We start from the raw sequence: 26,310 nt of genomic DNA on the forward strand, positions 1-26,310 counted from the left end.
TGGAGTTTGCATATTCTCTCCCTGTGGTTGTTTGGATTTTTCTCCCGGTCCTCCGGTTTTTCCCTCCACATTTAGAAACACGCATCCAGGGTATTTGGCTGCTATACATGTCCACGTGATAAACCACTTCGTTGAGCTGTCATTTGTGGTCAAGATCGCTTCTGAAAAAATCTACATAACTCAGTAGGCAATACCTGGAAAAAAAATAGTTTCAGTAAAAAAAAAATGGCTTCCCGGCAGCCCACGTTACCTGCTGGAATAAATCGGCCATGTTGGTCCAACGGCCGTAAAAGAGCTGGAGCTGCGGCGGCGCCTCGTGCTGCAGCGACGCGTAGCGCAGAAACAGCCGGGTGGGGTCGGCCCAGCACACCTCGTGCAGGTATCGGAAGCAGCCCTGCACGGCGCCGTCCCCGCCGTCGTTCCCCCTGCTCTCCCCAGATTCCAAATGCTGCCTCCTGCCGGCACAAGGGGTGCGAGTGTCAGGGCTCGCGGGAGCTCCCGCACTACGACACGGGCTTACGCGCGTCGAGGCTCGTAACAACGTGAGTGTTTTTATTGTTTTCCAACACCATAGTCAATCCTCTCCAAGATGAAGGCCTCACCTAAGCCATGGCAAATCACTCATGATCGTGAATGCCTATTAATCCTGTGAGCAACTGCGAGTGACTGACTGTGAGCGACGAGCGTGAGTAACCGTCAGTGAATGAGCAACTGTGACCACGACTACGAGCGCCTGCAAGTGACTGAGCGGCCGTGAAAGAGAGAGTGAGCGACCGGGACCATACCGAGTCGCGTCGGGCACAAACACGGCGGGGTAGTGCCGGAACAAGTCCTGCAGCTGCTGGTTGGAGCACTCCGCCTGCAGGTACTCGTACACGGCGTGGATGTGCTCCGGCGAGGTGCAGAAGGGCACTCCGCTCTCCGTGGAGACCCCCTCCTCCTCAACCGCACCCCCGCTGCACCAACGCTTCAGGTGCTTCACTAACTCCTGCGCATTCAGCAACATGCGGACGCCTGCGGCGACGCAGAACGCGGGGCGAGGAGACGGGGATGCAAAATAAGCATTTAATACACATACATCTAGCGATATTGATTCTATAATACAGGATTTTGGGTTAGATCGCGTAAATATGTGTCATTAAAACCCGTCACCACCCGACACAGCCAACTAGTAAGGGTTGTCATGTAAACAGAACGTGGCCAATTCGTCACTAGTACAGCACACCGGTGTGGAGAGCCAAGCCACAACATTTACAATCCGAGTACGACGTTTCACCAGTAATTACATCTAGCTTCATCAGGCGACAGTCAGATTTGTGGAAAAGTCTTACTGTTTCGTTCCTTATATAGAGGCGTAGATGTGTTGACCACCCTTCAGTGCTCTTGCACAATGTGGGGGGGGGGGTGGATTTTCTGAGGCAACGTACACTATGCATGTGCATTATGCGAGCCCTTTGAACTTGTCCTACCTGTCTATGGAGTTTATTATAATAGCCCTACCAACAGTAAGACTTCTCCACAAAAACCTGATGAAGCTAGTTGTAATTACCGGCGATACGTCGTTCTCAGTTTGTAAATGTTGTGGCTTAGCTCTCCAACGCACCGGTGTGCGGTACTAGGTGACGAATGGGCATGTTCTGTTTACGTGACAACCCTTACTAGTTGGCTGTGTCGGGTGGTGGCGGGTTTTAACGACATATTTACGTGATTTAACCCAAAAACCTCTATTATGGATGATATTGGTCGTGAAAGCCTACGTGTTAAACTGATATTGATTCTGAATTGTGATTAAATATCATTGAAAAATCCCAGCGAGTATTTAGACCTTTTTCAAAAGTGAACTTTCAGAGTCGGGCTGCACATTTTTCAAATGTTCCTGCACGAGAGAAGACACAGCCATCTCTGACCCTTAACACCGAGATAATTCCTCTCTCCGCCCAGATTTCCTCCTCTTTATCTCTCCACCCCTTCTCTGTCTCCATCTCCTTTCCCATCCGTACCCTCCGTTTCCTGCCATCCCATCTCCACTCCCCATCTTGCGCCCCTCTCTCCTCTTCCCGTCTGCCTCTCCCACCCATGCTCTGCACACATCTCTCCCCCCCCCCCCCCCCCGCTGTGCTCTCTGCTCTCCCCCCCGTGCCCTCACGCTCACCGAGTTCGCCGGCCAACGTGCTGTTCGCCGACATCTCCACGGCGACGTATGCGGCGTGGCGCCCGAGCAGACGCTGCAGGTTGCTGGCGCGCAGGTAGAGGTCGCGGGCCCGGCCGAACGAGGGCGACGTGGAGCTGGACGGCCCGGCCGCCTCAGCCGGCAGCCACGGCAGCGTCGTCAGGTAGATGAGGAAGGACGAGTCCACCTCCTTGAGTGGCCGCCCGACCGAGTCGAGCACGCGTGCCGTCTTGTACTGCGAGTAGCGTGAGCTAGCGCGCACGCACGGTGGAGGGGGGGGAGGCAGGAGAGCGGGAGATCATAACGCGAGGGTCCTGCCGAACTGCGGGCAGAAGATTTGGCGTGCGCAGCCGATCCTCCCGCGTCAATGTCTTTTCATCAAAGTGCCGATGCGCGTTACGGACGTGGTGTATTTACAACAATTTGCTGCATTTAAAAAAGACTGCACTTGCACATGCTGCTAGGGACGCGTGGTATTGAAACGTGTTCATTAACCACCCATCATTTATCTGTCATCACTACCACCACCAACCACCCTCCACTGTCACCACTGCCATCACAAAAATGCCCTCCTCGCCAGATTCGCTTGCCTGGCCGCACATCTCGCGAGCTCTTCAAATCTTTTGAAGGAGCTGCACTGCTTACCAGTGCATGAGAAAGTCCAGTTCAAGGTCGAGGTACTCACTTTCATAGCAAAGGTTAACCAATTACAATGCCATCCACTCGAATGTACCATCACCAATCCTACACTCATCTGCTATGAACCTGCTGCTGTGTGTCCACTCAAGATCCACTGAGCTTCAGACAGCAGCCCCGGTGGTTTGTAACAGTCTGCCGACTGAAGTCCACTCAGCGATGACACTCGGTGTTTTAAAGACTGGACTAAAAACATTTATTTATCTTCTGTTTCGCTAAATTTAGTTCAACCTTCTCAGTGCCTTCTGCCCTTCAACTTCAACTTTCTGAATATGGCGCATTATAAATACAGTATTCGATCGATTTATTTAACCATGACCATCAACACCATCATCACCACTGCCACATGGCCCTGCTTACCCATCATGCCGTATCACCACCAACACCACCATTAAAGACAAAGATCTGCTGTATCGCCTTAACAGACTATTGGGGCAAAACGTGTTAGCGAGCACTTATGAAGGCCAGCAACGATTTTACAAAGTGCACCAGGTACTCATTTGAGGCCGAGTCGACCTAGAGGAGACCCAGGACCGGTTCAGATAATCGTCGCTCGTGTTGGACACGAGCGGAAATCGAACTCGGGTTGCTCGGTTCATAGCGCAGCGCGCCGACCGCTACGCTACCGCATCGCTACTGCCACCGCCGCCACTGCCGTCTCCGCGGGGCTCCGCTCACCCCTTGTCCCACTCGCCATCGAGCAGGCAGAGGAGCAGCCGGCGCTGCGTGTCGGTGCGCGCGTTTCCGAGCTGGGAGGCGGTGAGCAGCGCGTGCAGCTCGGCACAGACCCAGTCCTCCACGGTGTAGTGTCCGTCCGCCACGGGGGGCAGCGTCGCCGTCACGCCGGCCCACGGTGACGCGTCCTGCGAACGGGAGCCGCGGGGGTCCTCGTGAGCTACAATCATTAATGAAAACTCGTGAGCTATAATCGTGAATCACATCTCGTGACCGGAAGCCTCGTTGGGTTTCTTCCTCCAACACGTGGTCACTTTTTGTCACATGAGATGCAAAACCGAACGGTGAAGAAGAAAAATAAAACATTGAGAATGTTTATTTGGGCAAGGCCACGTACTGATCTGACGTAGCCAAACAAAATAAGTTGTCGTGCGTACAAACATTTACCGCTCCAATCTCCACGACCGTATTCGCTCACCACGGTTAAGTTTAAGAACAATTCCCACAGCAATTAGATACGCGACGTTTCTCTTCAAAGTGCATCAAACATCCTCAAAATGGAACCTGGCAAGTTAAGAATATAACCCTGTCATCCGACCTGGCCTGTTGAATATGTGTGCTGCATATAAATTGGCACAATAGGTGTAAAAATAAACTAATTTGGTCATATTTTGGGAGAATCCTCATACAAAAAATGTACAGTACCTGCCAAGCCCAATTTAGGATATCAAACTAAATCCAATTAATATTTTGTTTAGTTTTGATGTTGTAGTACTGCTCACCAAAAATGGCTTCAATAAAAATACCCCATCAATGGTTGACTACATGCCCCATGCGTGCCACAGACACATTGCCCACCAGATCCTGCTGGCTGTACGACCTCCGCTCCTTGCGCACAATCGGAAGGTCGCGCACACCCAGCCTTCCCAGGAAGTCTCTCCAGCTGTCCACGTCCGACTGTCCCTGCATGTACACGGGGTGCACCAGCAGCCAGTCGGCACCTGCATGCACGTACACACGTCACGCACACACATACACACACACACACGTATAAAAGATGATTAACCCAGAATCTCGCATGGGCAAAATGAGAAAAAAAGACATGCAGTTGCCTCTTCATTACTCTTCTATTTCTCCAAGCATGGTTTTAATAATCCACGAATTTCACTCATCAATTCCTCCACGAATTTTATCTCATCGATTCCCGGGTTAAACCATCACACCACAAGTCACGGCAAGACAACCAACCACTCACTCATCCATTCGTTCGCCCTCTCACTCACCCACCCACACTCACTCACTCACCCACCACCACACTGCAGGTCACAACCATTCTCCTTCTGCGTCTTCCCTCGCACTGCCCCACTTTGGAATTCCCTCCTCTCATCACCATTCCATTTACTCCAATTCTTATAATAACCTTGCTCAATTCAAGATGCGTATTATCTCTTATCTATTACAACTTCAATGGTGCTGTTTGTTGCTGGCTGCTTGGTATTTTGGGCATGGGCTAAACTGTGATATAAAAATCATGCAGGTGTAGACAAATTCGTGAAGACACAACAACTGCCATTCTCCACTAAGTGGTGGTAATGTCACCACAGCGCTTGTGGCACGCTAGGTGCACTTTGAGGCCACGTGAAGTGTAAAAGGCCCGCTGGCAGGAGCTCACAGAACAGACCCATGTGCCATGGGTTGACCTGAGATGACCGGCAGATGCACCAACTGTGCTCCACACTGTGCCAACTTTCTACGTTTTAGCTAACCGGTTCTCTGCTCGTTGTTGCGAGCGCTGTTTCGCTGCTCTCTGTTGTTGCAGGATGGCGACTGCCTCCAACTCCCCAGCAGCATCCTTCACAAACCTTCCCCAGAGGCCAATCTTGACACTGCCGATACTAGTGATTGGCAAATCCAATGAGCTCCACATCCTTCTGTACCACCCCAGTCCATCTCTTGAGAAGTTATGTCTCCCCGGCGCTTGACCTGGTTTCAAGCTCTGGATTGCCCTTCGCACTTCCTCAACAGATGGCACATCAGCCAACCACTCACAAGACCTCACAAAAATGTTTAGCGAACCTGTTCTTGGGAGTCAGAGATCGGATTGCCGTTCTTTCCCTCAATGATGGTGATAGGTGTGGTGCTGCAAGTAACTTTTTTATGATGTTAAAAAGTGATTTATTATCACATGCTACCAGGGCAGTTTCCATTCATTCAGCAACTCGCGACCACCACTCATCCTTGCAGCGCCGCATGGCTCTCCGAACCTCCAAGCGAAGGCTGCAGTAAGCCTCATTCTTGGACGTGGGATGTTGTAGATGGTGGGAGTGGGCCTAACGCTTACTTTCAACGAGCCGGAACACCTCTCTGGGTGCTCCGGTTTCCTACCAAATGCTAGCACTCATTCATTGCCTGAAACATTTTAATATATGGGGAATTGCAGAGATTGGGAAATCGTTGGCGTCAGCTCACCGCTTGCCTGCGGTTCCTCGCGCCTCCAAGTCATTCTCTCCCACCGAGAGTGAGCGTATACTGCGAGGCGCATTCCAAATTCACCCCATTCCCCTCGATGGAGCACCCTTCCCCTTGTTTTATTGCAATAGCCACCTGGCAGGTTGGTGGGCAGGTCCCACTTGTTCCCATAGAACGTGGAGAAGTACACGCTGGTGTCCACCGGCCGCACAAAGGCGCCGCTCGAGGTGAGCACCGGCAGCGTCGCGCGCAGCTCCGACAGGTCGCAGACGGACACGTCGTGCTCGCACTGCGCCTTCACGTACGCCAGGTAGCTGATCACCACTTCATTTGGCTTATCCTGTACACGGGGGGGGGGGGGGGGGGGGGGGGGTCACACAGACAAAGATGAAGATTGCAGGTAATTTATCGAATGGAGCGCATTTGGACCATGCCGATGCCACACATGGCCTACTAATTTTCAAACAATGTCACAGGATTTTGAACGTCCACTGTTGATGCACCCCTGGGCGGCCGCTGGACCGTGAACCTCTGCGACAAGGGGCAAATGTGCAACCGCTCGGTCACGTCACCGCTCCCCCCCGGGCTGAAAATCACCGACGAATTCTGATTTAAACTTTTAACCTGCCGCAGCATTCGCTCACTCTCGAAGAGAGTGAACGACTCAGAGGAGCGAAGAACCAGACAACAAGCAGAAAGGTAGCCACGTGATGAGCCAGTGCCAACAACTGCCCAAGCTCTGCGGTCCTCTATATATGAAGGTGTTATCGGCCAATGAAAAAGTGTTTGCATTTGGGAGGAAACCGGAGCACCCGGAGAAAACCTACACGTGGGCGGGTAGGATCCAAATTTACCATGCCGCCTTCTCCTGGCAAGTCGGGGTATGGCACCTCATGGACGCCCACGAGAAGGGCGATTCATACCATTTACACAATCCACCACCCTCGCCTCGACAGCACTGGATTACAGGCATGCGAATCCACCACCGCCCAAGTGATGATGATGACAGAATCAGAATCTTTATTTCGACTAACAAAAACAATTCTCCTTCCAACCCGCCCACGATACCTTCCAAGCACCGCTTTCCAGGATTGGCTTGACATGGCGAGCGATGACCTGGGCGGGCGTGACGCGCCGCACGTGCAGTCGCTCGAGAAGACGCACGAGCTGCGAGGAGCACAGCGCGTCGACGCAGCACAGTAGGTCCGGGTGCAGCACGCACAGGTCCACCTTCAGCAGCTCTACGCCTGCACAGTGAGGAGGGAGAGAAGGGGGGGGGGGGGAGGAGAACGTGAGGGCTGCACGAGAGACTCGGGCATGCCGAGGAGTGCGGTGCAGGAAAACCTAAATGCCACGGGAATTTCTGAATTTTATTTGTTAAAATATTCCACCTGCTGCTGAAAGGGCCTCAACGAGAAGGAACCCTAGAGATCCCGTCTAAGAGGGTATTTGGCCTACTCTTCCATGAGAGAGAGGCCTGCTGTTCAGCACACCTGTGTCCTGTGCTGGTGAGAGGGGCCTGCTGTTCAGCACACCTTTGTTGGGAGAGGCCTGCTGTTCAGCACACCTGTGTCCTGTGCTGGTGAGAGGGGCCTGCTGTTCAGCACACCTTTGTTGGGAGAGGCCTGCTGTTCAGCACACCTGTGTCCTGTGCTGGTGAGAGGGGCCTGCTGTTCAGCACACCTTTGTTGGGAGAGGCCTGCTGTTCAGCACACCTGTGTCCCGTGCTGGTGAGAGAGGCCTGCTGCTCAGCACACCCGTGCTGGTGAGAGAGGCCTGCTGCTCAGCACACCCGTGCTGGTGTGAGGGGCATGCTGCTCAGCACACCCGTGCTGGTGAGGGGGGCCTGCTGCTCAGCACACCCGTGCTGGTGAGGGGGGCCTGCTGCTCAGCTCACCCGTGCTGGTGTGAGGGGCATGCTGCTCAGCACACCCGTGCCGGTGTGAGGGGCATGCTGCTCAGCACACCCGTGCCGGTGGAGAGGGCTCAGGCAGATCACCAACTACAAGCCCAGAGGCCCCCACACCACTAACGACTCCCGCCTAGCCAACGACCTGAACGAGTTCTACTGCAGATTTGAAAGACAATTGGACTGTCCTGAACTACCCCTTCCCACCCAAGAGGCCCCTATCCCACCCCACACTACAGAGACAACTATCTCCATTCAGGAGGGAGAAGTTAAAAAACTTTTCAAGAGGCAGAACCCACACAAAGCAGCTGGGCAGGACTCTGTCTCTCCAGCCACCCTCAGGCACTGCGCGGACCAGCTGTCACTAGTGTTCACCAACATCTTTACCACCTCCATGGAGACATGGCATGTACCAGCCTGTCTCAAGTCCTCCATCATCATTCCAGTGCCCAAAAAGCGAAGGCCAACAGGATTAAATGATTACAGACCCATCGCCCTTACCTCCGTGGTAATGAAGTCTTTTGAGCGCCTGGTCCTGGCACACCTCGAAGCCATCACAGACCCTCTACTGGACCCCCTTCAGTTTGCCTACAGAGCCAACAGGTCTGTGGATGACGCAGTTAACATGGCCCTCCACTTCACCCTACAGCATCTGGACTCCACAGCATCCTACGCCAGGATCCTGTTTGTGGACTTTAGCTCGGCTTTTAACACCATCATTCCTAGCCTGCTTCAGGACAAGCTCTCCCTGCTGAACGTGCCAGACTCCACCTGCAGATGGATCACAGACTTCCTGTCCGACAGGAAGCAGTGTGTCAAACTGGGATCACAAGTTTCTGCCGCCAGGTCAATCAGCACCGGATCTCCTCAGGGCTGCGTCCTTTCACCCCTGCTATTCACCCTGTACACCAACAGCTGCACCTCCAGTCACCAGTCCGTCAAACTCTTGAAGTTTGCGGACGACACCACCCTCATTGGGCTAATCTCTGATGGGGATGAGTCTGACTATAGGAGGGAAGCTGACAACCTGGTGACCAGGTGTAGCCAGAACAACCTGGAGCTTAATGCTCTTAAGACCGTGGAGATGGTTGTGGACTTCAGGAAGAATACAGCCCCACTCACCCCCATCACCCTGTGCGACTCCCCAGTCACCAATGTTGAGTCCTTCCGCTTCCTGGGCACTATTCTTTCCCAGGACCTCAAGTGGGAACTGAACATCAGCTCCCTTATCAAGAGAGCTCAACAGAGAATGTACTTCCTACGGCAGCTGAATAAATTTAATCTGCCAAAGACAATGATGGTGTGCTTCTATACAGCCATCATTGAGTCCATCCTCACCTCCTCCATCACCGTCTGGTACGCTGCTGCCACTGCCAAGGACAAGAGCAGACTGCAGCGTATCATCCGCACTGCTGAGAAGGTGATTGGCTGTAATCTACCAACCCTTGAGGACCTGCACACTTTGAGGACCCTGAGGCGAGCGAGGAAGATTGCGGACGATTCCTCGCACCCTGGATACTCTCTGTTCCAGCTACTACTCCCCTCCGGCAGAAGGCTGCGGTCCATTAAGACCAAAACCTCACGTCATAAAAACAGTTTTTTCCCATCAGCTGTTGGCCTCCTCAACAAGGCCAAGGGCTTAAAATGACTTTTACACTTAAAATGACTGTTACACTTACTATAACATTTTATCTACATAATTACACCTTTCCATACTTACAACGTGTAATCTTATTTGTATTTTTGTATTTTAAGATTGTTTAATACGGCTAATTAACATTTTACATTTCGCATTTCATAAGGTCTACTTATTCATAATTTTAAAGATTTTAGCCCTTTAGTATTACTTATACTTTGTAACGTTAGTATAGTTAGAGTGTATACCTTTTATATAAGTTAAGATTCCTACTTGTTCAATGTATGCACCGTCCCGCCATAGTGAATTCCTTGTTTGTGCAAACTTACATGGCGATTAAAACCTTTTCTGATTTCTGATTCTGATGAAGGCCACACTTTACCCCGCCACACGTGACCTGCCGTTTGACTAACTGTGGTACGGCCGTTCACACCGCTGGTGTTCATTGGTGGTGGTGGGTGGGGATTTAAGAACCTTGCCCATTGTTTCAACTGCTGCACCGGGGGGATGGAATTGAACCGAGACCTCTGGATTGCAAGTCCAAGGAACTAACCATGATATGATGGTGGCATCCTGAACTTCATATTCGTGTATGGCTTGCAATTAAAACTTTACCGCCGTATTGTCATATGTATGTATATACAGTATACAGCAGTAATGTAACAGTTATTGTGCGGTGCTAAGAAGCCGGTGACCAGAGTTTGATTCCCGCTCACGGCCAACACCTTTGACAATCATCTGAATCGGCCCTGGGCCTCCCCTAGTTTGACTCAGCCTCAAATTAGTGCGATGTGTAAACATCGCCACTGGGGAAACAGAGGCAGCCAGGCATGGTGCTGGCCACCCACCCCCTCGTGTGCCATGCCGGCCTTTCTAGGTGCTCGCGTACAACACTTGCCCCAACAATCTGATAAGTATTCTTTCGCACCGGACGTCGCCAACCATGCTAATCGGAGGTGTGAGGAAGGACAACAAACTTAACACAAAAAGGCCTCTGTCTTTATATATCCCAAAGAACCAATGTAACAAGACTGTCACTTTATAATGAAGTCAACTGACCGTGCATCTGGACTTTGTTTTGGTTGGCAGCTGCACCCTCCTGCCACCCGGGAGGGAAGAACACCTCCTGGTCAGCCAACGCCACCATGCGCCCATCGGCCAGGGGGATGATGGGAAGGGAGCGCAGTGCAGCGTGGGTCTCCTCCTCGCCATCCGCTTGCTGCTCCAGGCAGCGGTAGACGCAGACCAGCAGACGCGCCACCTCGTCCAGCGGCAGGGCTGCGGCGGAGACGGTGGCGCACATGGCACGCAGCGACAGCAACAGCAGCAGCACCGTGCAGTCAAATCAACAGCGCCTCCATCAAATCACACGGCAATATCTATGGTACCTTTTTTCTAGTATTTAAAAATAATGAAAAGTAGAATAGGTTTTACCCTTTCTGGCAATAAAACAAGCATTAAGATTTTGACTTAAAGCTTTTGTGACTGCAGGAATTCATATTATTTGGGTCTTTCGGTAAAGTCACGTAGATAGGTAAAAAAAGAAAATAACAAAAAATAATTAAAAAAACAAACAAAAAAATTATGAAGTTTGAATCGCAACACAGGAAAAAAAAATATGGGGACTTTTTCTTCCTGATGACGAACGCTTGTGTTGCGATCAAAACTTCGTAGGTTTTTTAAATCATTTTTGTTATTTTCTTTGAACCTATCTACGTGACTTTACCGAAAGATCCAATGAATACAGGTATTAAGATGTTCCAAACACCAAGTAAGTACCTTTTGGAAGGAATCAAGTCTGCATTAACTGCACATACTTGTGGCAAACCATACACAAGTACTTGTGGCAAAACATACACAAGTATGTGTGGTTAATGTTTGAACATCACACGCCAATTAATTTATTTTACATCATATAATGCCGATAGCTGAATATATATGATGTATATAACCCAGGCAGAGCAATGCTGAGTTTTGCTCATTTATCTGGGCGGCGGTGGCGCACACCTGTAATCCAGCACTTTTTACGTGGGGAGCTGTACCCTGGCTCGCCAGATGGCCATACAGTGTGGCCTCCACTCTTGTGTCTGTACGGGATAGCATCGCCCCCTCGCACATGTGGGTTTTCTCTGAGTGCTCCCGTTTCCTACCACATGTCAGCACTCATTCATTGGCTGAAACATCGAAATATACAGAGAACTGCAGAGCTTGGAGAATTGTTGGCACCGGCTCACCGCTTGGTTGCCTTCCCGCTTGCCGATGGTTCCTCGCGCCTCCAACTCATTCTCTCTTATCAAGAGTGAGCGTAGACTGAGAGGCACATGACAAGTTTAATTTTTTTATTATTGCCTTTGGCATAGCAAGCCCAACATAGGCTGGATTAGGCTATGTATGCAGAGTGACAAGAAGGCCATGGACTTATAACGTTGAGAATGATCTGTCCCAGAATAATCACCGCCCCTGCTGATGCCAGAGAGGTGACATTCGACAGCTCTCGTTTAAATTGGTGATTTGGCAATTGCATCTCGGCCTCTTGGTGAAACCCACAACTCAACCCCCAAACGAGGCAATGTCGGTCGCCCCTTCCACTTTGTTGCATTCTGCTGTTCAGAATTCTCTTCCCCAGCTACCACTTTTTTTCCACAGGCGCATCTAAACCATGTCAGCGCAAAAGCCCTCATGGTACAGCTGGTGTTCCCACTGCCTATATTTGCTGTTCAGAGCCAGAACCAAAACATCTGAATCTAGCTTAGGACCAGGCAAGGCTGATGACGCGTTCTATGCATGTGACATCAGCCAGTAACACTGCGAGGACACAGCGTCACCGCGTCATCTACAGGCGACTCGACCCGTTCATTGCGAGTGACGTCAGTGGCACGGCTCTGGTCCCGCGGTGCACCGGGATCGACGCGGCAACAGCTCCGAATGCGCCAGCGAAAGAAGAACGGTGGCGAGCACCGTACTCAATACGCATCAAGTGCTTGCCACAAATGAACCGCAACACCTTGCCGATCTCATCAAGGAGCATAAACCATCATGCGAACTCATCTTCACAGCGGCTTTTGGCTAGCCATTGAACAAAGATGGTCACCGCATCACACACGTTCAGATGCGCTTCTGCGGCCGTCTGGAACACTCTTCCTTCCGAAATTAGGAAGCCATTATATCTAGATTGAAAATTAATTTCTTTCAAACTGCTCTTTACATTTAGTTTGTTTCGATTTAAAGCTTTCGTGACTGCAGGGATTCATCTTCTTGGTTCTTTCGGTAAAGTCACGTAGAAGGGAAGTAATAAAATAATAAAAATAAAACATAATAAAACAATTCTCACGACGTTTCGGCCACAACGCAAGCAGCCATCCTCAGGCGAAGAATGAAACACCCCAAGCTTGGAGCGTATATTTAAGCTGGGTTAGAGGGGGGGGAGGTGGGAAGAAGAGCGCCTAAACAAAATAATTTGCATATCAAGAGGAATTCAGCATATGGAAAATGCGTAGGAGGTGGGCGGGGGGGGTTCCAAATCAATACTATGCCCGTGCATTATTCAGGATTAGCAGCATCAAAGGGGGGGGGGGAAGGGGGGGAGCATTAACAAAGGAAAGGAATGTTAATAGTATGTAGCTGTAGTTACTAAACAACCACGTAAAAAACTACAGTATAAACTGCATGACAAACTAAAGTATAAACTACATAGCATCATCAGTAAACTTACTATACTCTACAATAAGCTGAGTTACTAACAGTAAGTAATACATGAAAAATTCTACGTTGTAAAAAATTATATAATATGCTTCCATCTAAACTTTATTCTCTTACATCACACGCGTCTATACCGTACTATATACTTCCATAGGCAAAACCAACATTAAATTACATACTGTATTGCTATAAACCACCCTATACCTTATACATTTTTAATATAACACTATGTATTATTCTACCCACCCTAATGTGTATCAAAATGGTTTATTACGTCCTTCCAGTGATTGCTAAGCCAGAATCCATCTTCTCGGTTAAAATTGTCTCTGTGTTTGTAAATGTGGATCGCCTCATGTACGAATCTCTCATGATAGCCCGATGGCTTGCAGAGAACCTCTGTCTTGGAGAAGTCAATGTCATGTGAGCCCACTGAGTTGTAACAGTGATCTGCCACGGCTGAGGTGTTTGTCCTACAGTGTTTCAGGTCAGCTTTATGTTCACGGATGCGGTCCGAGACATGTCGTTTGGTTTCCCCAATGTAACTGCTACCACAGAGGCAACTTAGTTTGTAGACACCAGGGTACTGTATGTCTGGAACCACATCTTTTACAGACGGTACCAGATCACGGATTTTATGTACTGTGTTGAATCGGACCTGGATCTTGTGTTTAATCAGGATTTTGGAGATCTTTTTTGTGACCCCAGCAATGTAGGGTAAGGTGATGGTCTTGAAAGGCTCCTCAACAGGATCTTTCTTGGTGGTTGGAGTGATGGCTTTGCGGATTGTGTAGTCGGAGTAACCATTAGCCTTAAGAGCTTGGCGTACGTGTTTGAGTTCACTGGAAATGTGTTCATGGTCGGAGATGCATTGGGCTCTATGATATAGAGTCTTGATGAGAGAATTCTTCTGGGATGGATGGTGGTGGGAATCCGGTTTTAGATAAGCATCCGTGTGGGTGGCTTTCCTGTAGACAGAGTGGCTCATTGAACCATCAGGTCTCCTTTTGATTAGGACATCCAAAAAGGGTAGCTTGCCATCATTTTCGACTTCCATGGTGAATCTGATGGCTGGGTGTATGGAATTGATATGGTCGAGAAATTGGTCTAGAGCAGGCCGGCCATGTGGCCAGATGACAAAAGTGTCGTCTACGTACCTCTTCCATAAGGTCGGGCGTAGAGTCGCAGTCTGGATGGCGTCCGTCTCAAATTTCTCCATGAAGATGTTGGCTACAACCGGAGATAAGGGGGAGCCCATTGGGGTGCCCTCAATTTGCTTGTAGAAGGTTCCATTCCAGGTGAAGTATGTATTGGTTAAGCAGTGTCTCACCAGGGGGGGTACCCCAGCATTCAGTCCTTGATGAACCAAGTCTTCAATGATTGCGATGGTGTCAGGCACAGGCACCTTGGTGAACAAGGAAACCACATCAAAACTGACAAGCAGGTCGTCTGGGGACAGGGCAATCCCCTTGATTGTTGATACCAGGTCAGTAGAGTTTAGTACTGCAGAGGTGGTTTTTCCAGTGAAAGGCCGTAGGATTTCGGACAAAAAACGAGCCAGTTTGTAAGTCGGGGAGTTGATAGTAGAGACAATGGGACGAAGAGGTGTATCTTCTTTATGTATCTTTGGCAAGCCGTACAATCTTGGTGGCCTGGCTGCAGAAGGTTTCAACGAGAACTGTTAATCCTGAATAATGCACGGGCATAGTATTGATTTGGAACCCCCCCCGCCCACCTCCTACGCATTTTCCATATGCTGAATTCCTCTTGATATGCAAATTATTTTGTTTAGGCGCTCTTCTTCCCACCTCCCCCCCTCTAACCCAGCTTAAATATACGCTCCAAGCTTGGGGTGTTTCATTCTTCGCCTGAGGATGGCTGCTTGCGTTGTGGCCGAAACGTCGTGAGAATTGTTTTATTATGTTTTATTTTTATTATTTTATTACTTCCCTTCTACGTGACTTTACCGAAAGAACCAAGAAGATGAATCCCTGCAGTCACGAAAGCTTTAAATCGAAATTTAACCGCCTCTACGGGGAGGGTTTCCACATAACTTTGAGATCCTTCAACAAGCTCCGGGACAAGAAGGCTCAGCTAATCGAGTCTCTCACCTTTCTGAAGAGATGCCGCGACTCTAAGGTAATACCGAACGCATTTACACTAACATCTGCTGCTGTAACTTCTTCTAATGCGAAACGAATTCTGTCTAGAACTAGCTTAGCTCTTATCTCAGAGAAAATCAGACTTACGCGCACCGAACTAGATCAGTTAGACAAGACACTCTACAAATCACACTTATCCTTGAGTGCAACAATGTCCACATCGGATTGGGAACATGTGGAAAAAATGACTGCCTCTTCAGCTGCCGCTATGTCGACTAAATGTAAGGACAACTTGATTTCCAAATTCAACCGCCTCTCAAACAAGAAACCGGACCCACACATTGAAAAGCTAGATGTTAACAAAGTCGTAATTAATCGCAGTAACAGTCCTATTTCTGAAGGTTTGAAATCCGTTTTAGCTAAAGGACTACACTTTGCAGTCACACCTAGACACATACCAGTTAATGATATAATTGCTCGAGTAGATGTAGCTCTCAAGGGCTTGAGTCACATCGCTGCAGACGTAGCAAGATCGGAAATCTCTGTAACCCTCAAAAACGCTAAGATGCCAGCTAGCAACATCAGCAAAGATGAGCGTTTTGAATTAGCTCAATTAAAAAAGAGGGATGACATTGTCATCCTCTCAGCCGACAAAGGCAATGCCACTGTCATCATGGACAAAATAGAATACAACAACAAAATTCAAGAACTACTCACCGATGGCAGCTATACAAAAATAAAAAGAGACCCCACCAACAGCCTCGTCTCCAAAACCAACAACATCATTTCTGCTTCAACCGCATTAATTGATCAGACCAAACAGTTCTCGTTGAAACCTTCTGCAGCCAGGCCACCAAGATTGTACGGCTTGCCAAAGATACATAAAGAAGATACACCTCTTCGTCCCATTGTCTCTACTATCAACTCCCCGACTTACAAACTGGCTCGTTTTTTGTCCGAAATCCTACGGCCTTTCACTGGAAAAACCACCTCTGCAGTACTAAACTCTACTGACCTGGTATCAACAATCAAGGGGATTGCCCTGTCCCCAGACGACCTGCTTGTCAGTTTTGATGTGGTTTCCTTGTTCACCAAGGTGCCTGTGCCTGACACCATCGCAATCATTGAAGACTTGGTTCATCAAGGACTGAATGCTGGGGTACCCCCCCTGGTGAGACACTGCTTAACCAATACATACTTCACCTGGAATGGAACCTTCTACAAGCAAATTGAGGGCACCCCAATGGGCTCCCCCTTATCTCCGGTTGTAGCCAACATCTTCATGGAGAAATTTGAGACGGACGCCATCCAGACTGCGACTCTACGCCCGACCTTATGGAAGAGGTACGTAGACGACACTTTTGTCATCTGGCCACATGGCCGGCCTGCTCTAGACCAATTTCTCGACCATATCAATTCCATACACCCAGCCATCAGATTCACCATGGAAGTCGAAAATGATGGCAAGCTACCCTTTTTGGATGTCCTAATCAAAAGGAGACCTGATGGTTCAATGAGCCACTCTGTCTACAGGAAAGCCACCCACACGGATGCTTATCTAAAACCGGATTCCCACCACCATCCATCCCAGAAGAATTCTCTCATCAAGACTCTATATCATAGAGCCCAATGCATCTCCGACCATGAACACATTTCCAGTGAACTCAAACACGTACGCCAAGCTCTTAAGGCTAATGGTTACTCCGACTACACAATCCGCAAAGCCATCACTCCAACCACCAAGAAAGATCCTGTTGAGGAGCCTTTCAAGACCATCACCTTACCCTACATTGCTGGGGTCACAAAAAAGATCTCCAAAATCCTGATTAAACACAAGATCCAGGTCCGATTCAACACAGTACATAAAATCCGTGATCTGGTACCGTCTGTAAAAGATGTGGTTCCAGACATACAGTACCCTGGTGTCTACAAACTAAGTTGCCTCTGTGGTAGCAGTTACATTGGGGAAACCAAACGACATGTCTCGGACCGCATCCGTGAACATAAAGCTGACCTGAAACACTGTAGGACAAACACCTCAGCCGTGGCAGATCACTGTTACAACTCAGTGGGCTCACATGACATTGACTTCTCCAAGACAGAGGTTCTCTGCAAGCCATCGGGCTATCATGAGAGATTCGTACATGAGGCGATCCACATTTACAAACACAGAGACAATTTTAACCGAGAAGATGGATTCTGGCTTAGCAATCACTGGAAGGACGTAATAAACCATTTTGATACACATTAGGGTGGGTAGAATAATACATAGTGTTATATTAAAAATGTATAAGGTATAGGGTGGTTTATAGCAATACAGTATGTAATTTAATGTTGGTTTTGCCTATGGAAGTATATAGTACGGTATAGACGCGTGTGATGTAAGAGAATAAAGTTTAGATGGAAGCATATTATATAATTTTTTACAACGTAGAATTTTTCATGTATTACTTACTGTTAGTAACTCAGCTTATTGTAGAGTATAGTAAGTTTACTGATGATGCTATGTAGTTTATACTTTAGTTTGTCATGCAGTTTATACTGTAGTTTTTTACGTGGTTGTTTAGTAACTACAGCTACATACTATTAACATTCCTTTCCTTTGTTAATGCTCCCCCCCTTCCCCCCCCCCCCTTTGATGCTGCTAATCCTGAATAATGCACGGGCATAGTATTGATTTGGAACCCCCCCCGCCCACCTCCTACGCATTTTCCATATGCTGAATTCCTCTTGATATGCAAATTATTTTGTTTAGGCGCTCTTCTTCCCACCTCCCCCCCCTCTAACCCAGCTTAAATATACGCTCCAAGCTTGGGGTGTTTCATTCTTCGCCTGAGGATGGCTGCTTGCGTTGTGGCCGAAACGTCGTGAGAATTGTTTTATTATGTTTTATTTTTATTATTTTATTACTTCCCTTCTACGTGACTTTACCGAAAGAACCAAGAAGATTTAGTTTGTTGTCCTTCTCTCCGCACCTCCAATTATCACGGTTGGCTATGTACGGTGCGAAAGAAGTTCAGTGTACAGAGACCGCCGATGCCGTACTCACCCTTCCTGGCAGCGTCCGCTTCCCGCAGGATGGCGCGCGCCACGGCGAGCACGTCGTCCGCGCTCAGCGTGTGTACGCCCAGCTCGCGCGCGAGCGCGGGGCTCAGGGCGCCGCGCGCCACCGCCGGGTGAAGGTACGCCAGGCCGAGGTGCTGCGCCAGCAGCGCGGGCGACACGACCTCGCGAACCAGCTCGTCCCGTGCCACCGTCGTCTCCGATGGAGGGCGGAACTCCAGCGGCTCGCCTGGGAGAGTGAACGCGCGCGGAGGGGTTGGGGGGTGAGGTTGGGGCCAAGGCGATTAGTCAGACCCACTAATGGGGTTAAACATTGTTACGGTTAGACGCATTTTCGGGTTGCACCCCGTGTTGTTCAGCACGATGTTTGACATTTCGCTGCACGTGCCGAGGTCTTCAGCTGTTGAAGAAACTCCCAGCAGATGATGGAATGAAACGATGCGACACATCGGAGCACCGGACAGCTTTGTGACCTCGCGGTAACGGAAGGGCTGCAGAGGTGAAGGTTACCAGACGGCCCCTGGATGGGCAGGCAGGGCGTAGCCTTGAGCTGCTGGAGGATCTGCTTCACAACGGGACGGAAGAAATCTAGGATCTCGTCGGGAAGCGGCACAAAGCGCAGCAGCTGAGACAGGCCCTCCAGTATGTCCAGGCTCGAGTGGTGCTGCAAACACAAAGACAAAGATACCCGATATAGACATAACAGACTGTTGGAGCAAGTGCTGTTAGCGAGCACTTTTGAAGGCCGACAGCACGAGGGGATGTTTACACACCGCACCAGGTACTTATACGAGGCCAAATCGACCTAGGGGAGGACCAGAACCGGTTCAGATAATCGTCAACGGTGTTGGCCATGAGTGAAATCGAACTCAGGTCGACAGCTTCGTAGCGCAGCGCGTGCTAACCACTATACCACCGCTCCCCACACGAGACGAGCACGTGACTATCGGTGTAAATGGAGTCGGAGCGCGAATAAACGTGCCCATGCCCCAAGTACAGCTGCCACCATTTATACGACAGAGCAAACCCAGGCACATTTCTCACCGAGCCCAAGTCTATTGTTAAAACTGTGCAGTTCACAGTGATAAAATTCAACCACAGCCATATCCGGGGGTACGAGATCTCGGCCCAAATCAATTCCTGCTTCCACCCGAACACTGTCCGGGAGTCAAACGCGGACAGGTGGCTGCCCCAGTCGCGAGGCCACATCTGCGCCGACTCACGGTAAACGCGTGCAGGGCCTGCAGGAAAAGCCCCGGGATCTCGGAGCGCAGCCACTGGTTCCACGCGCTGTCTCGGTCCACGTCCTCGCGTGATGACGGCACTTCAAAATCACCTGACCGGAAGGAGGGGGGTGGGAGGGAGAGTAAGAAGGTACGAAGGGGAACCTTGTAACTCTTTCACAGCGACGCGTTCTTCGCGTACATCACCCTGCAGCCAACCTCTCTGCTCTCGTGTGTGAACTTGGGTCAGTTTGGTTCAAACGTTCAGAATAAATGGGGCATGACCCTGGCCCTTGTGCAATTTATTTTATTTTCCATGAGATAATACCAAACACATCATTCGTGTGTGTGGCCTGCAAGCAAAACCTATATTCTCTCAAGTCATATCGGGAGCAGTCACAAGTGGGAAAGCATTGCCGAATTCCTGGAAAGGCTCAACTCTCTCCAACTTATGTTGAAAGCATTAATGCATTAGTTCTGCACGTACCTCTTTGTGCCTGTACTGGGGGCACACAGACTGTCTCGTAAAGATGATTGAATGTCAATTCATTGCTCATGTAAAGTTGTGTTGTCCGAGGGTAAATGGGCTGCATTGATGAAAGGGTTGCCCGAAACGGATCCGACACCAGCGGTCCAAGGATGACGCCGTTTATGCGCGATGTCAACCCACTGCGTCCACATGTCGAACGATGGCCCGCAACGCATCGTTCCCTCTTGCTCATGAAATATTTCAAGCGCAGATTGAAAAAGGTTACATAATTCATGGAGGCGTGCAATTTTTTTACACACTTTTATTGAACTTGCCGTGTTGTTTATATTCTTTGGAATCTTTGACGCTTAATATCTTCGTTCTTACCATGCCTAACGAGCTGAAATATTTACAGACAGACTCATCTCATGTGACAATTCGAAAGGAAGCCACCCATTTTTTATTGAAGACATCAAATCTGATTAATTCTGGGATCAAAATAATGTATTTTCAAATTCTAAGTGAAAATAAAAGTGTGTGCATTTAAAAGCTTGTTTTTTTACCTATTTTTAAATTCTTCATTAAAAGCTTGCATAGCTTTAATCCAAAAATTGGGTCAACAATTGCTGGGATTTTAAGCCTCGCCACTTTTATGTAAGGAGGCACACGTAGGCTGGCTTCCCGAAGAGACCAACACGTTCAAAGCGACCGATTTCAACCACATCTCACCTCTAAATTTGAATAAAAACAAAATAGCAGAATCACGTAGAGGCCAACTGAGATTTGATGAAGCAAGAACGCTCACAACCACCAACATCCCGTGTGGGCTGATCTTGTTGGTGTGCTGCAGCGTACGTGTGCATAATGCCGGAGTGTCAGTGCAGTGGGAAGTTGACTGCTCTACAAACCCAGAGCCCTGGAATTCGATTACAGGTTTTTTTTTAAGCATTGGCTTCAAGCATCAGCATGTGAATGGAGGAGCAAGTGAACAGGAGGTGAGAGGAAGCGAATGATGAAATGGTTCGGATGAAAAAGGAGGAGGCGTTACGAATGTGTTTGTCCATCTTCTTTTTGGCGAGGTGGATGCAGGGCGAGCGTAGCCGGGAAACGCACCCTGAATGATGAAGCGGAAACCATAGCTGCGCAGCGGCAGGAAGGCGAACACGGGCTGCTTGTCCAGGAGTGATGGCAATCCCCCCGAGCGCTCGCCCGGCTCCGCCTGCTCCAGAGGGAACGCCAACGCCAGCTCCGTGGCTTCCACGTTCTCCTTCATCTGACGGAGCACACGTGGCAACAAAGGCAAAGGATTACTCGTATAGCCTATAACCGACTGTTGGGGCAAGTGCTGTTCGTGAGCACTTATTAAAAGCCGCCGTGGCACATGAGGTGGAGGGAGGCCGGCACCATTCTTGGCCACCTTTGTCTCCTCCACGCTGATATTTTACACAAGTGCTGTTAGCGAGCGCCTAAGAAGGCCAGCACGGCGCAATGACTGACACACGCCAGTGCACAAAAGCATTTCGTCAGAATTCGCCAAGGTAACAGAGTGCCGGTGTAATTGTAGGTCTTGCGCCGCGACCAGAGCTTGCTTGTTGTCCTTCCTCCACACCCCTGATTAGCATGGTAGGCGACATACAGCGCGAAAGAACATTACATTTCCAAATTTTACTATTTTGCTTTATTAAGTTTGTTTTCTCTCTCTCTGTGTGTCTCTGTGTTGTCTCTTTAGTAATTCCTGCAGTCACGAAAGCTCCAAATCTCTCATTGACATGTTAATTTCTCCACCCCCCCCTCTCTCTCTGCCCCCCTCTCTCTATTTAAGGCCTCGACACATAGGCGTTGTTTCTCTGTATGCCTATGTTGTGTGTCTCTCTCTGTGTGTCTCTGTGTTGTCTCTCTCTGCTTATGTGTCTGTCTATGTGTCTCCTGTTCTGTGTTTTGTCTCTCTCTCAAATTTAGCAATCTTTGGAAGAACGTAATCAACCAGGTATGGTGTTGACTGTTATGTTAGCCGACTCTCTGTGTTGTATTGCATTGTATTTCTAAGTTCAATAGGTTTGTTTTCTCATTCATTCGTACCTGATGATGATTGCTCATGTTGCAATTGAAACGTCGCATTCCATTATTTAATTTATTTTCTTTCTACGCGACTTTACCGAAAGAACCAAAAAGTAGCGCGAAAGAAGTTCAACATCGATATAGACATGCACATTGGCGCGGAGCACGCGAGCGGGGAGCGTAGACGGCACCTTGGCGGCGTTGAGCGTTTTTTTTGACGAGCAGCCATCTGTCGCAGCCCGTCGAGTGCTCGATCTCCACCACGCCGTCCCCGAGCTCCCTCTGCTGCATGAACTGCACGCTGCCATCCACCTGCAGCGCGCGAGCACACGGCGGCGAAGCAACGACGGGCCACGTGTACTTTACACAAATAAATACATAGGGAGAAGGCGCGGCCACGCAATCGCTTGGTCGCTCCACTGTTGGCGGTTTGAGGGATAATCTAGAGCGGTGGTTTTCCAAACTTTTTTGGAGACTGGACCCCACTTGTTGAATTTTGTTACAACCGTACGTGCCCTTGCCTGGCCCAACATGGCTCTGAGAAACCAATTGTCCATTTTGTGAGGTATCCTAACTAGCTAGTAACTGCAAGAGAATTAAAATAATATAAAAAAAAATTTAAACACGCTTTCATGAAATGTACTCGTAATGGCAGAACTCCACGACTCCAGGAAGTGGCCCCGAAGCTTGCCATAACGTAAGGGGCCGTGGTCATTTACAGCCAACGTCAGTTGAGCATGGACAATTAGACCCAAGCCGAAACATAACGTAATAAAAAGAACGTTTTAAAATATATAATTTTTCTTTGTTATGATAGAATATAGTATTGTCATCAGAATGACGTAAGTATACCAAGTTTTCAGTCGATACCACATTGGGAAGTGGATTAAAATTGAGTTACAAGATTTGAGGATACAACAACAGACAGAGTGAGTTAAAAAAAAAAGCTTGTAAAAATCGAATCAACGGATGCTCTGCACGTGTAACGTCTTTTGTTCGCGCTCGCTGGTTACTCTTGGAAACCCGCATTGTTTACGATCAATGAGTTTAGAAATAATTTTTATATCGATTAAGGTTACGATATGGATTGAAATATTATCGTAGTTATTTTATATTGGCAGATTCATACATGATTATTCACCAATAACTCTAATGTATGATATAATTTCACACAATTATAAATTACCTCACGTACCCCCCCCCCCCCCCCCGAGACAATTGCCACGAACCCCTAAGGATCTGCGTACCCCCGCGGTTGAGAACCACTTCTCTAGAGAGCCCCTCTAGCGGGTATTTGGCCGACTCGTCCACGCTGGCCAGATGTTTTGAAGGAGTCGGAGCGTTTTATCCCACCGCACGCAACCTGCCGATCGACTATATGCGGTGGACCCATTCACGCTGCTGGGTGCACAGAGGGGCGCGGGGGGGGGAGTTGAGAACCTTGCACCATTGTGTAAACTAATACACTACAGCGACAGCAAACCCTTTGAGAGGATTTGCGTGTTATATTATTTTTTAAACGTATGTAATTTTACTTTAAAAACCGCCTGTATAATAGGGCTACAAGGCTGGAATGTGAAGAGTCAAATTGTACTTACTTTTTAACATTCCTCCAATTAGCTAAAAAACTAAGTGAATTGGCAAATTTTTGCCTATATGACAACTTGATTTGATTGGCTCCGTCGAGTGTTGATGGGTTATTGTTTAAACTGTTGACATTATACCAACACGACGATTCATGAACCAGCAAACAAGCGGATACTTGGCACAATTTAAACGCAACAGACAAGCGATCATTCAACTCAACCTGTGCATTGCGGGCTCTGATTGTTGACGCCCTTTGACTGGCCGAGTGGGCTATCTGTCCTGGCATGGTGGTGTGGGTACGTGGTTTATATTTGGAGATTGCATGTTCTCAGCGTGGTCGCATGGATTTTTCTACGCGTCTACCGGTTCTTCCCTCCACATTTATAAACAAGCGTTTAGAGTATTTGACTGCTATAAATTTCCACGTGATAAGCCACTTTGTTGAGCTATCATTTGTGGCCAGTCGCTTCTGAAAAAGAGCTACATAGCTCATTAGGCCTTACCTGGTAAAATAAAAACAATTCTTTAGTTTAGTTTATATGTGGAGATGGCTTGTGTTTGTGAGGTGCGGAGGAATGGGATGGTGTGCATTCAGTTGGTGTGTGTGTGTGTGTGCCAGACAAGACGCGTCCTCTAACAATGCGTGAGAGAGACACCCAGAAGCGAGTCGCGAGCGGCAGGTAATAGTTAACCTGGCCAGCGGTGGTTGGGGTGGGTGAATCGGATCTGGGTGGTTGAGCGAGAGGATAACAAAGCATCAAGGGGCCCGGTCCCGGTGCTGCGGATGGCCTGCTGCGTCGTGGCAATCGTGCGGCGTCACCTTGTTGACTATGGTGATGACCCGCAGCCGGTGCAGGAAGAGCAGCAGGGACGGGTGCACGTCACGGAACAGGTTCCTTGTCTGGTGGCTTTCCGACTTGAGAGGCAGAACGATGCGGGTCATCCAACTGCGGAGGCGCAATGCTCGTGGTCACGCGTGGCTCTCCCAGCAAATCAACTGTCGCCTATGACCAACGCACCCAGGATGCGCCCAATCTCGGATGCTAAAGCAGGGTTGAGCCTGGATAATACTTGGATGGGTCACCCGCCCATCCATAAAACAGGTGGTTATGGCTGCAGAGGTTATGGACAGTAGAGGGCAGTGTAGAAAAATCCATAGTTGTACTGTACCTCTATGCTCCCCCCCCCATCCCGTGCATGCTCCCTGCCTTCACAAACCCGCACTGACTAGCGTGGTGAAGTATGGTAAAAATGACCCCCACAATCCGCAAGGCGTGCAGAGGTCAACAAACCTTGTCGCCAGGGACGGTTGCTACAAAACTTCCCCAGGGTACTTTGCAAACGTTAGGGAAGCATGTCACATCACCCTTTTATTCCCCGTGCCCACAGCGCCAGCAGCCACCCACCTGTCCTCCTCGCCAGGCACTCCAGTGAGGTCCAGAGGCCGCCGGCCGCCTACCACCTCCTCCTCACCCTCTCCCACCTCGGCCCGCCCTTCGTCCACCCAGTGCGGCAGGATGAGGCCCATGGGGCCGCTGCGCCGGTCGAAGCGAAGGTGGAAGCCGTTGGAGTGGATCTCGGGCCTGTCCGTGACCTTGAACACCGACTTGAATCCTATGCCCTTCTGCCCTGTACTCGCGGCGGTGTGGAAGAAGAGTGCACACGACAGCTGAATGGGTCAGAGGGCAGGCGGATGGGAGAGGAACGGTCTAGACAGTCAACGGTGATTGCATTCGCACGCGTGACGGCTGTGTACGTGTCAGGATGGACTCTGACATCGCTCACCACTGACATTAGTTATCCCCGGTTTGGAATCAAAAGTGGGTTGCTAGGTTCAGAAAGCAGCAAGCATGCTCACCAATGTACCACTGTACCACCTCATTGTCATAATTTGTAGAAAGAAAAAAACAAAGATACTCCATATAGTCTGTTGACTTTTGGAGCAAATGTTTGTTAGCAAGCTCCTATTAAGGTCGGCATGGCACACGAAGAGGCGGGTAGCCAACAGCACGTCAGGCTGCCTTTATCTCCCGAGCGCTGATATTTACACACTGGACCAGGTACGCATTTAAGGCCGAGCAAACCTATGGGAGGGCACAAGAGCAGCTCAGAAATACATCGCCGATGTTGGCCGCGAGCAGGAATTGGACTCAGGTGTTCGGGGGCCGGAGCGATGTGCATGCAGACCAACGCACTGCCGCTCCCCACTAAAGAAATCACAATCAACGTATTCTCATGCCGCGCGGAATTCCAAGCGCGCGACAGCGTAAGCAATCGAGAGGGCGATGGCACCGTTAACGTCGGCACGACCTGGCGCCATTGACACCGGAGGGAGGGGGGGGGGGGGGACTCACCGATATAGCCGTACTTGTGCTTGCCCTTGGTGCTCTTGCCAATGTCGCAGATGTAGCGCACGTTGCGCTCGCTGAAGCCCACCTCGTTGTTAAGCAGCGTCACGCGGTCGTTCTCCACCACGAAGAGGAGGCTCGGTGGCTGCGCATCTGGCCCGCTCGGATAGCTGTTGTCGTCTGCGTTCTGAAATTTAAGAACAATTTCA

The 26,310-nt window shown here is 49.4% G+C and overlaps 1 protein-coding gene across 1 annotated transcript in view; it reads right to left on the minus strand.

Annotated features, from left to right (window-relative positions):
- LOC144730360 (uncharacterized) overlaps positions 1–26,310 on the minus strand; it is an 86,928-nt gene that overhangs the window by 18,979 nt on the left and 41,639 nt on the right. The window contains 17 exon segments of the mRNA XM_078611128.1: positions 251–455; positions 786–1,014; positions 2,153–2,421; positions 3,545–3,729; positions 4,400–4,542; positions 6,146–6,350; positions 7,079–7,257; positions 10,615–10,833; positions 18,403–18,645; positions 18,927–19,080; positions 19,640–19,752; positions 21,222–21,381; positions 22,358–22,381; positions 22,383–22,478; positions 24,574–24,700; positions 25,160–25,382; positions 26,108–26,288. Coding sequence (XP_078467254.1) covers positions 251–455; positions 786–1,014; positions 2,153–2,421; positions 3,545–3,729; positions 4,400–4,542; positions 6,146–6,350; positions 7,079–7,257; positions 10,615–10,833; positions 18,403–18,645; positions 18,927–19,080; positions 19,640–19,752; positions 21,222–21,381; positions 22,358–22,381; positions 22,383–22,478; positions 24,574–24,700; positions 25,160–25,382; positions 26,108–26,288 — 2,955 coding nt within the window.

Source organism: Lampetra planeri, chromosome 35, assembly GCF_965212315.1.
Source record: "Lampetra planeri chromosome 35, kcLamPlan1.2.h2, whole genome shotgun sequence".
Lineage (NCBI taxonomy): Eukaryota > Metazoa > Chordata > Hyperoartia > Petromyzontiformes > Petromyzontidae > Lampetra > Lampetra planeri.